This window comes from Drosophila montana, unplaced genomic scaffold (genome assembly GCF_035044405.1).
Source record: "Drosophila montana isolate Dmon_TW-CO22-7 unplaced genomic scaffold, ASM3504440v1 contig_3200_1, whole genome shotgun sequence".
In the NCBI taxonomy this organism is placed as follows: Eukaryota; Metazoa; Arthropoda; class Insecta; order Diptera; family Drosophilidae; genus Drosophila; species Drosophila montana.
The window spans coordinates 769029-781532 of NW_026998080.1; the positions used below are offsets into that span (position 1 = coordinate 769029).

Consider the following 12504-nt stretch of genomic DNA (forward strand, 5'->3'; position numbering starts at 1 on the left):
CGGACAGTTTATGTCTTGAGGTATGAAGCATTGTCTTGGAGAACGTAGTTGATATCACAGAAGAGTCTCTCGATTTTGTTTGTTCTACAATTCTCACTATACCACCATATTGTTCCCTCTCTTCATACGGATTATTATACACAATACCTTTATCCATGGAAACCAATCTAAAATTGCTTATTGGCCCTCTCAATTCTGGATCCTGAGCTTCGTCGTCCATCACTACGCTGTAGGTAAATTTGATGCCACTACCACTTTTATTTGATTCAATCGATCCATTATTAGTATCTTCCGTACTGTAGCGAAATGGAATTTTGGTTTGCGGCAGATTCTGCTGTGATATGAAATATGATAGTTTTGCTGGCAATTCTAACTCTGTGAAAGGGGTCATTGAGCTGTCTTTCAATGGAGTCGATTGTTTATTTCGTTCAACTTTCATTAATTTGTACGGTCGTTTAACCGATGACGTTCGCCTCTTTTTTCGGTAAAGAAAAGTGTGATATTTATGTATTTTTGGTCTAAGGACTAAATGTTGAACTCGTTCTGTATTGTCATTCACATTCACTTTTACCGATTCTTTATCAATTTCATTACCTTTCTGCCGCTGTTCCTTTGCAGTTTCTTCTTTATGTTCTACTTTAGAAATTTGTTCAGTTTTCCGCTTGGGTATATTTTCTAAGTACTTTCTAGGTCGCTTAATTTCGAACTGATTTGGCGCAGTTTCAATTTCATCGTCCTTTTTGGACACATTTTCATCGGGGGGTATTTCTTCCGTTTGTTCTTCCTTCTGCTCCTCTTCATGTTTCTTCAACTTTGCACTTTCATCCATTTTTTTTTTATGTTTTTTTTTCGGTTTGAATGTAACTTGCAAATTAGGTAAAAGAGAGACATCATTTTGTTCATTAGATTCTTGCAAGTGTTTATCAAGCGAGGATTTTTTCGACTCTTGTTCTTCTTTACTAGACTTTCTAGGATAATTAGTTTGTTTCAAAGGGTGGCTAATATATATATTATTTCTAGGTCGCTTAATTTCGAACTGATTTGGCGCAGTTTCAATTTCATCGTCCTTTTTGGACACATTTTCATCGGGGGGTATTTCTTCCGTTTGTTCTTCCTTCTGCTCCTCTTCATGTTTCTTCAACTTTGCACTTTCATCCATTTTTTTTTTATGTTTTTTTTTCGGTTTGAATGTAACTTGCAAATTAGGTAAAAGAGAGACATCATTTTGTTCATTAGATTCTTGCAAGTGTTTATCAAGCGAGGATTTTTTCGACTCTTGTTCTTCTTTACTAGACTTTCTAGGATAATTAGTTTGTTTCAAAGGGTGGCTAATATATATATTATTCGTTTCCACAATTTCCACTTCCTTTTGATTTTCCTTCAAGGTTGGCTTATCAATTTCGTGTTCGTGTGTTTTTCTTCGATATTTATCTTTAGACTTGCGTCTACTTAAGACTTCAATATCTTTTTGTATTTGTTCGCCCTGTTCTACTTCGTCAGAGAGCTTTCTTATATATTTTTTAGGTTTCCTTTTATATCTGCTATTTGAAGATTTTTGAGGCCTTAAAGACTCAATTCCGTTATTCGTTGGGCGTGGAATCTGTGGCACCTGCTCGTACTTTTTCTTTTGCCTATACAGCCTCTCGGGATAGGGTTGAGTTGGATTCAGTCGCTCCTCCAACTGCTCTAAACGCTTCAATTTCTGCTGGATTTGCTCGATATCGTATGGATTTTTAGTTGCTTTGAGCGCATCTATGGCCTCAACTTTCTCGCGTCTCCAAGTCAATAACAAGGACTCTGATCGTCGTTTGCGAGGCTTTACTGTGGTAACGGTTGCTTTACGATTAAAGCATTCCATAAACTCCTCATAGATGATATTTTCAGCTTTTTTAGCGGATACATCGTTTAAAATTAGTTTATTGCCAGTCCGCCCTTTACGGGGCAGCAGAAATTTCATAAAGGATTCTGGCCGTTTATCTTCAATATTTTTCAAAAACTCTGCATTCTGTTTGATGCGTTGGAGTATGTCCTGTTGATGCTTCTTGTAGCTGCCGGCCAAGTAGCTCCAATAGGCACAAAATACTTCATTGTTATTGTTCCAATGTAGTTTTTCGATCAGGGGCGCTAAGATCTCGATTTTCTTGACCAAACAATCCCGATTCAACAGCGATGGCTGGGCACCAAAGCGATCGCTCTCGACGGCAACGTTCAGACTATTCGATCTCGGCAATGCGTTCATCTATCAGGTGTTGTTGCACTTGCAATTTAAACTAAAGAATTTTTTATTATTTTATTTTTATTAAAAAAAAAAAAGAAAAGTTAATTAGATGTGTTTACATTTATAGGTTGTTCACAAATGCCTGTCATTTTGATTGGCATAAATAAATAATCTACACTTAACCTCGCTTTGGTTAGTTCAACTGCAATAGGAAGTCAGAACTTAACATATACTTAAAAAATCATTTTTATTTTTCTTTCTGGAAATAAAATTAATTTATAAAAAAAAAAGACTACTGCGTTTCTCAGCCAATAATCTGTGCTGTGCTTAAACTAGTTCGCTCTGCTTAACGAACTAGTTCAAACACAGTACGGATTAGAGTTCAAAGACAACGCTCGTGATCATGAAGCTGCTTTAACTTATTATCTAAAAGCGTTTCACAATCGCATAGCATCTTGTAACACACAACCAGTTTTTGCCGCATTGTTTGCTTTTCCTTGTGTTTTCGGAACTGCTTTGGATAGCAGTTCAAATGAACCAGTGATGGTCGCAACGATTGAGCCTGATTGAGCCTGCTGCCGCTAGCCGTTTGTGAGCTTGATGTCGATAAGCTCCGACTGTAATGTGTCTTCAGTTCGTCGCGGACCTGTTGCTTTCTCATTTCAATCATATTTGGTTCCGGCCTGGAACTAAAATGAACGTATGGCTCCTCGGGTGTACAGTCTCGAGCCGTTTGTGAATTTAATGATTCTGTTGGTAATGTCAGTCTATAGCTCTCGAGTTCATCGCGAAGTTCTCGCAGTTTCATTTCCATTATATTTGGATCGGGCTGGGAACTAAAATGAAAATTGTCGGGTGCAGCGCATCGAACCGTTTGTGAATTTGAGGACTGTGCCATTAATTTTCGTCTATAATATCGCTTGAGTTCTTCGCGAGCCTCTCGCTTTTTCATTTCAATCATATACGGTTGATCGGGCTCGGTCTGATTGAAGTTGCGACATATCTCACAGCTGGGTACCTTAAGAAGTTCTGGTTCCGGTTTCGGCTTTTCAGGTACGCTCTTTCGTCTTTTTTTTTCGGTCTTCTTAATTTTCCTGGATATTTTTGGCAAGCTGAAACCTTTGCGTTTTTCGCTGCGCATGCGTCGTACAAGTTTCGATTCAAAGGGAAGTGGCCAGTTTCTGGGAAATTTTTGAAACATATCAAAGTTAATATTATTCTTAGACATAAAATCATGAACGTGCTGTTTAACGTCAATCGGTGGATTTTTGTGTAAGAAGTTCTCGAATATTTCGTGCGACGGATCATAAGTAAACGACGATAGTTTACGCAGCTTCAGAGCAGCCCAATCTGTTTCGGCTGGTTGTGTTGGTGAATCAATCGAACTATTGGAAGCCATATCGGCATTCGGTAACGGATCTGAAGTAAATTTTTTCAAGTGTGGAATTGCAGGTTTGGTTTTCAGTGCTGTGTCGAGTGGCGTTTCGGTAACTTTTTTGATTTTTTTAGTCATGTAGATGGTTGGCTTTATTAAGGGTATAGAAGATCTCTGCGTTTTCTTCTTAATTGGCCCATTTACTATTGGAAGCGGGATCAGCAGCGGGGTTGGGGCAGGTCTTGGGACATGGGCTGCGGCAGGGGATGCGGCAGGGACTGCGGCTGAGGTTGGTGCTTGGCCGGGATCTATAACTGGAGATGTGGTCCTGCGCGCGCCTGAGAATGTGGACATGGCTGAGCCTCTGTACCTGACTGAGGATCTGGACATGGTTGAGGCTCTTCCATACGACTTACGCGATGCAATCGAATGTGAACTGTATCTTACTGGTGTACTGGACAATCGATATTTGAATAGACCTTTTAATCTGGCCTCTTTTTGAAATTTCTTCATATGCCTGATTTGTGTGCTACGAATACTAGTATCACTTCCAGACATAATTGAAGTACCTGTTCTTCGGTAACCTACAGCGGTTTTCTTTTTCTGGGCATGGGATTTATGATGTTTAAAGCTCTTCGATTTTAAATTGGGCTCTGAATGCGATCTTGTTATTCTTCTTTGTCGTCTCCTTGCTTGTTCTTCAAGCAGAGCTATTTCAGCCAATTCGATCTCCTTTTGGGTTCTTTGGTGTGCTTGCTCTGAGGTATCTGATACTTCTTTCCTTGCGATATCCCTTCCCTTGCTTCCTGTGGGTTCTATTGGCTTTGGTATTTCTGGGATTTGGTTTTCCGGAAGTTTCTCTTCGAGGCTTATATTATGTTTAAATTTCTTGCTTTTTGCATTATATTTTAATTGCTTGGGTTTAACATTATTTTGTAATTCCTCGGGTTGTATATTATGTTTTAATTCCTTTACATTTTGTTGTAACTCTTTGGGTTGTACATTAGTTTTTAGGTCCTCGGGCTTTACACTTTGTTGTAATTCGTTGGGTTTTGCATCAGTTTTTAAGTTCTCGGGCTTTTCATTCTGTTGTAACTCCTCGCGCGGTATCACAATTGCTTCCAGTTCAACTGAATCTTCTCTGGATGTAGTATCAGCAGATGTTCCCACAGTTGAAATCCAACTTTTATAAATTATTCCTGGTTTTGTACGAATATTAGCATCTTTAAAGCGAATTCTACGCTTATCCGATGCACTTTCCATTGATAGCTGGGGCAAAAGAGCTGGATTTATTTTAAACATTGGCTTCAACTTCTTGCCCTCATTTCGCGTTGCAGGCCTTGCGGCTGTTACAACTTTCGCTGTTTTACGTGGAAGATGACGTTTAATTTTTTTAGTTGTGCACGGGCCTGGCTGTGGGCATTTGAAACAGCTCACGAACTCATCGTACATTTGATCATAGACATTGCCTTGGCCCTTAAACTCGGCGGTTGCAAATAACTGCAAAAATTTGGCTGCCTTCTGATTCTTGATCCGATCGACAAACCCACGATTTGCCATCTTGCGTCGCTGCTGCTCAAAAAATGAAACGGGCTTCTGGCCATTGGCATAAAATTGCCAACAGTTGCGAAATGCATTGCAATCGTGGAGCTGAGTGTTCCACTTCAATTGTTGAGCAACAGCCTTGACTTTCTGATTAAGACATTGGCGATTCAGGAGCCGGCCACTTAGGCTCTGCATCTCGTACGGATTGATAGATGTTAATGTACGACTTAGATTGAGCATAATAATTTTGCGATATTCTAATAAACACTATCTATATCTATTTGTAAATATATTCCGAAGTCGTATACTTTCTACTTCCTAAGAATTGTCTATTTACGCATCACTTGCAATTTTGTCAACTGTGAATTTGTTTTGCTGCTTGACTTTTAGCTCGGGACACGTTTGATACAAGTTCAGATGATTCAGTTATACACTTCGATTCAGTTTGAACTGATTTCAAGACTCACAGCTTGTATGCGTTTACTTAAATTAGTGGGTCACAAAGTATGTAACTGTTTGTACTTAAGTACTACCCAGCACTCTCCTTAAATTAAAATATATTTACATATATTTGCATATTTTTATACCCTAACAGGTAGTAGGAAGCATTTTCAAAACGCAAGTATATATATTTTTGAACAGGACAAAGAGCTGAGTCGAACTGAGCCATGCATCAAAAATTCCAAAAGCTAGAGACTTGAAATTTAAAGTGTATATTCTCATATACCATAAGCAGTGCAAGCTAATCTCCTTGTTTAGATATCTTCTCCCATTTTCATATTATCGATAAAAATCGCGTTTGGTAAATGGTTTTTAAAGCATAACTCGAAATTTATTAGAGCTTGGTCAAAAAGTAAGTAAAAGTTACTCAACGCTGGGATCAGGGTATCTCCTAGTCGTATACTTCCGATTAAAGCAACTAAATTGTTTTTTATATATTTATTTTGCACACGCGGTAAAACTTTATAATGACAGCTGTGCGTCTGCCTTGGAAAATGCTTTGTTTTTGCATTTCCCGTATTCCTCGTTGCAACGAGCCAAAAGTGCACAATACACACACACACACATACACCCACGCACAACCCTTCACTTCACATCTACAAATATAAATACACACACACATGCACCCACAAACACTTGTGTCCACACATATGTTTGTATATATAAAATAATTTTAGTTTGTCTCTGCCTTGAATTACTGTAATTCTATGCGCATTGTGTGTAACACGGATAAAGCTTCAATGTGCCTCGGGGCCTTTAAATGTCAGATGGGGGTACGTGTTGAGAGCGTAATATGTTATATTTAATATGCAACTGTTTCACAAAATAAATACCTTTAAGCTTAGAGGACATTTCTATGTATATGTTCATAGCAGTAGCAGTTATGTTAAACGAAACTGTTAACGTCTTTGCTGTTAAGTACTCTGGTTATTTAATTACTGGGTTAAGACGTTGGGGTCTTATTAACTTATCGTTTAAGGAAATAATTAACATTTTATAAATAATGGTTCTTAAATAAAGGGCCAGTAAATGCAGGTCAGCCTTGTTTTTAGCTCCTTATAGAATTACAAATGTAGTAGCATTCTGTTACCTAACATCGGTATTTACAAAATGTTATTTGCATTTTTAACCGTTGGTCAGTGTGACTAGCGATTGCAAAAATAGCGAAATATGTTAAATTACATATATGAGTATATGTTGCTGCTTATGTTAACTAAAGTTTGCAGTTCATTGTGAAAAATACTATTTCCTTTTTACAAAATTGTTTACGTTAAATTGTTTCCCCACAAGATTTGACAGTTCATTGATTAAGAACTTAAGTTAATCAATTGCATAAATAGTTTGTTTATGTTAAAAACACAGCCTCTACAGACTCGAACGTAAACCTAGCGTAGATCTGGGGGAGTATTTTTTCTTTCCGATTACATTTCGTTGTGGGCCAGAGAATTCAATGTTTATTATTGTAGTACTTTATTTATTTACTTATACTCGATGCGTCGTGTGTGCATAAAGCATATCGCATATTGGCGCTAAAATAACACAGGTGCTTGGATTTTTCATTCTCGTATCTGATTGCAAAAAACGGCAGATAAAGGTGATTTTCAATTTTAATTTTTGCATGGCATGTGTTGGAATCAATGGCAGAGAGGCGATAAACAAAAGCGAGGTCATGACGCAGCCTGACGAATTATAAACAGGCGATGCTCGTTTATTACCAATTAATTTCAATATTAACAGCCGAAAGGTAAAAGTTGAAAACGCGTGGACATGTTGAGTAAACATTCAATATACTACAAAAAAACGGAGCAGAAAAAAATGAAAAATTTAAATGGCTAAAAACGCTATTAAAAATGTACGAGCAAAAATAAAAATGCATTCCCTAGCGACAGGCCAATCCCGTTATTATAAAATTTAAAAAATATATAATTATGTGCTTAAATATGTCATTAGTGAACTATTTTCTTTACTAATTAGATGGTATTAACATTTTTATGTTATTTACCAGCATGTTAATCTACATTGAGAATAGTTGGGGCAGCTGTTATATATTAGTGGCCTTCAATTTAACATTTGCGGCATGTTGAGTGACCTTCGTCATGTTTTTGCTTCAACTTGCTTCAACTACAACAGGTCCTTGAGCTGGACATGGCTGCAGTTTGAATGGCATTCGAGCGCTGTCCTGAAACGTGCTTATTTAATGGTCTGTTCCATTTCGATTTCTCTCATCTATGAAATACTTTACGGCGTATTGTAATGTGAAGCCAGCTTAAAGCATAATTGCAAACAATTAGCATGTTCATGATAGAACAAGTAGGAATTACTAATAACAGCAGCACGACTTAAACATACCCAGCATTAGATTAATAAAAGGAAAAACTCTGATTAACATTTGTGCATGCTTAACTGTCAATTTGAGAGCGATATGCAATCTGTTAAAATGCTGCATAACAGCTGCATGTTAAATAATATCATGTAAACCCAAGCAGCTTATGTTATTTCTAACATGGTTTAATATATTCAATATTTACTTATATCTTAACTCTCTTTGGTGTGGCATAGCCTCTTTTACGGTAGAAGTAAAGCTATGTGTATTGTTCTGTTATGCTCAGCTATTGCCCTTGCCATTGCTGCTTCAGTCTGCTATCGGAATCGCTTTGTTGTGCAAAAATGCTGCAGTCATTAAGGCTGGTCATAAAACCGTAAAATACTTCGCATTACCGATTGCCAATACATAAACCTGCCAATGTCTCTCCGTGTATGAGTGTGTGTGTGTATGTGTGTGTGTGCATCTGTGTGAGTAGAACGTTACGTACTTGTGATTCAAGTTGACTACGCATATTATCTAGTCACTGAGCGCGCCTGAATGCGTTCACAAGAGCTGACTCCGGTTCTTCTTTGCCGGTTCTTCTGGTGCCCCCCTCTTTTCGGTTAGGCTTATGCGCAATTAGGCAGCGAATGAACTTGGTCATATTATTAAAATAGCATTGTATATATAACATATGTACTGGGGGGACACACGGCCTCTGTTTACGGCCTGAAGCGTGGGCAAAAATAGCACAAATAGCTGCCACAACCAGTTGCTCATGTCCCATAGCCATAAATTTGTACGTAGTACATAAATCCTAACTCATCATCAGCACATGTTTCTGGTTCAGCTTCTCAAGGCGTGTGAGCACTTGCCAAATAGACGAACAAAACATTTCGACTTTTGGCCAAATTACCAAATTGCCAAGTCTAAATTTAGGCACAAATTTGCAAACACCACTCGCAGCCGTTTCGGTCTTACTTTCAATAGTTCTCAATGCATTTTCAAGGTCTTCTTATAGTTTAATCTAAACATGTGTAAAAGCCAATTCGTATAGGATCTATATACATATAGTAGCTGCTCATTCAATGAATGGGTGTCATTAAAATGTGCAATTGTGAATGTAAAATGTTTTTCTAACTATATAAATTGTTTATGTGGGGTTCTGTACGAACTCAGAGACTGGAAGAACTGGCGACCCAAAGTATACAAGTTCCATACTTTTTAGTAGAGCTTGTTATACCCTTGTAGAGGGTATTATAATTTTTTTTTGTCATGAATTTTGTAACGCGTAAAAGTTGTCATAGTAGCGATCGGTGCAAAAGTAGGTTCTTGTATAAAAAACATTTTTATATCAAGATATCTTACCCAAATTCAGCATTTCTAAGTTTCCCTATGCTCCCTACATATTTGCGAAATCTTATCAACATGGGAGCACTATATTATATAGCTGCTATAATAAAGGAATATTAGGATTTTATATGGCAAAATATTCTGTTTACAGAGATATTTTAAATAAACTCAGTATTTTCGAGCTGCACTGTTCTCACATATCTGTGACTGGGAATTGTCTACAAGGGTATTAAATTTTCGGGTTGCCTCGCTTTCTCGTTTTTTTAAATTAATTATTAATAAAAATTTAGTGAGATGCATTTAAACACTTCTACGGGCAGCCACATTCGATTTACGCATGAAAGTAGGCAAATAACAATTTAGGTTGAATTTTGAATAGTCAGTTAGGGGCAACAATTTTAATATTGCGATGGTTTCTGTTGACAGTTTCAAAGTCAGAAATTGTGACGTGACGGAAAATACAAGTAATTTCTCTCTCCATCTAAAATATCGTAACAGCAAGACTAGTTTTGAATGAATATGCTAAATTTGAAGAAACTATGTGCTGTTGAATAATAGAGCTATAATCCTGAGCAAAGAGTATTCTGTGGTTGGGTGCATTTCTTGTTTTGCCAACGCTTTTGTGTTTATATTTTTGATTGACTTTTTAATAGGCTCTGGGCAATTTGAGCAGCCTGTGGGACTTGCTTTTAATTTCATTTGTGTGCATACAGTATGTGAAAATGATTTAATGAAAATTTACACAGAAATTAAACATGAAATTGTGTGCAACAATATCGCCGACAGGCTTTCAATTAAACAGCAGACACAATCTCTATATACATATATATATATATATATTCATGTGCATTAATAATGAAGGATGCTTGAACAGCAACTTTATCTGCATTTAATTATCTTTAAGTTTGTGTGTGTAAAGATTATAAAGTAAACATTTCGTAAGTTTGTTTACCCAAACAGCAAATGGAAATTCTCTATAATATTTATTACGATTTTCTGGGCTCCCGAACTCGGCAAATTGCACATATGCGTGCGAGAAATCTCTGTGCGAGCACTTAAAATACATTTTGCCAGAGCCCTGGCTTAAAGTAGCCAAATATTTTTGCATAAACAAAACCGAAAGTAAGGCAAAGTAAAGTAAAGTAAAGTAAAGCAAAGCCAAGTCAAATAAAATCAAATCAAAATCAAATAGGACAGCCGCAGCACGTAGGCAACATTAATGCCCAACGCAAATAACAGAACAGGGCGGAAAAAAAAATAAACAAAATAACAAATACCCCAACACATGGGGATAAAAGAGGACCTCTACCGGCCCTCAGCTACTATATAAAGTTGGCCAAGTTATGCCAAATTGGCAGCCCCCAGAAATTGGCCTTGGGCTAACAAAATGAATTCAAGTATTTTTCAATGTGCCCACATTTTTTTTTTCCTTTTTTTTTTCTTTTCTATTTGTCTATTTATTAAAATTTTTTAACATAAATAAATTCTACGTAAGCGCGGAGTTTAGATTGCAAAAACAAACCAAGGTAATAAAATATGTCAGTATGAAAGAAAAATGAAAATTTAAAGTTGAAATTTATTAGTTCTATTTTTATGCAGAGCAGCTTTTGCTAGAGTTTAATGCAGATAATGTTTGATCTAAGAGCACATACTTTCTAAAAAATGTTAAAGAATTGTGTTCAAATTTTGTATGAAAGACAGAAGTTAATTTATATATTTATTTAAATGGACATATTTAATTGTGTTTAAACTCCTTGCTGATTTTGTGGGATGTGGGATTTAGGGATCTGTTTATGACTTACGAAAAGAAGCAGAAAATCCTACTGAATTGTTTACAATGTAAACAGCTGATAAAGTTTTTGTGTAGCCCAGGCGTAATATAAATTGTAAATTATTCTAAAAAATAATTTTAAGGCTCAAAAGACTGGTTTAACTTAAGTAAGGCAAAAGATTTAATGTGAAATGTATAATATTATGATATGAAGGCGCAAGGAAGCCAACTGTAAACCCAACGTTAAGCGTAGATGTTGGTATATAAAGCTGTAACTGACAAATCTTTTGTTTTTAAATCAATTGAACAGGCTTTTTTGAAGTCTAACAAATTCAAATTTTATAAATTTACTATTTAGTTATAAAAATTTTAAATTCAAAATATTTAAGCCGTGGTACGTATAATGCATTAAACATCAAACTGAAGACAGCTTATTTTTCTTAAGTCCTTGCACTTAACTTTTCTTGCTTGGCAAGTTGAGGTATAGGCAAAAATGTTGGTCAAAAGCTTTTAAAAATCAATTTGTTCTCTTATAATCGACAGCTGTAAGTTGTTATGTGTTTGTTTGTGGTGCCCAAAATCCAACGGATGTCCAGTTACAAGCCTGAGTTTACCTTGCAGATTTCCGAGTCACTCGAAACTTGGACGCCCCGCAGTATGCTGCATTAATTGTGGCAAACGCCGTGTGGCAGGCTGAAAAGAAAGTTAATAAGCGCAACACGTGCAACGGTTTTGCAGAAACTGTATTGCAACAATAACAGCAACTAGTAAAAAATAGCAAAAGACAAGCGTCGAGGTGGCCGGACGGAGTCGGACGGGGGGAGGGCGGCGTGTCTGGACCACGGCGAAAGTTTGTTGAGCGAAACGGCTTTGAAGTCTAATAGGATTAGCCTTGCCCTGCTCTGCTTTGCCCTGCCTAATCGTCTATCCACCCATCATTTAGTGGGCGTGCTACTATGGCTTTGTATGTGTTTGTGTGGACGGTGGTGTGTGTGTGCACGTGTGTGGTTGTGTTAGTTATATTTGTGTTTCTGGCCAAGAATCAGCATTGATATAAATATTATTAAATAATTCAAGGCAAATATTTACCAAGCTGCGTCTTTGATTATTGTAGAAAATATCTATATATATATATATATAAAGAGTATATATTTGTTTGAGAATATGGGGTAAATAAAACTGATTGCCAGTTTGGGAACATTTAATGCAAAGTACAGGTCTGTGAGCTTATCGTTTGAAGTGCTAACAGTCGCCGATGAGCAACTACCCTTTCAGACATATAAAAGAAACTATTTAGAACTTAATTGTAATAATTTAAATGTAATCAAAAATTTTAGTAAAGGCATCTCAACAAGCTTTCTAACAAGAACATAGTTTTGTACCGATCATTTCTATGGCAACAGATGCGCTTGACTATATCGAGTTGATAAAGAGAG

General features: G+C 36.8%; 2 protein-coding genes and 1 long non-coding RNA gene across 4 annotated transcripts in view; 2 read left to right on the top strand and 1 right to left on the bottom strand.

Moving 5' to 3' along the window:
* Elk (Eag-like K[+] channel) overlaps positions 1–12504 on the top strand; it is a 72794-nt gene that overhangs the window by 4936 nt on the left and 55354 nt on the right. The gene's annotated exons all lie outside the window — the stretch shown is intronic.
* Positions 813–5537, bottom strand: LOC135431905 (uncharacterized). 2 transcript variants are annotated; one of them, XM_064687316.1, is made up of 2 exons: positions 2402–5537; positions 813–2270 (listed from the first exon to the last, which is right to left on the bottom strand). In XM_064687316.1, the coding sequence occupies exon 1, from the start codon at positions 5376–5378 to the stop codon at positions 2601–2603; it is 2778 nt and encodes a 925-aa protein (XP_064543386.1). In that variant the 5' UTR covers positions 5379–5537; the 3' UTR covers positions 813–2270; positions 2402–2600. The 2 variants fall into 2 exon arrangements, with proteins under 2 accessions (XP_064543386.1, XP_064543385.1); XM_064687315.1 differs by having other exon boundaries at positions 2338–5537.
* LOC135431890 (uncharacterized) lies at positions 11353–12160 on the top strand. Its single transcript, XR_010436856.1, has 2 exons — positions 11353–11462; positions 11612–12160. It is a non-coding gene; the product is annotated as an uncharacterized LOC135431890 (long non-coding RNA).

Coding starts and splice junctions, on each gene's coding strand:
- LOC135431905 (XM_064687316.1), bottom strand. CDS start 5,378: ATGCTCAATCTAAGTCGTACATTAACATCTATCAATCCGTACGAGATG.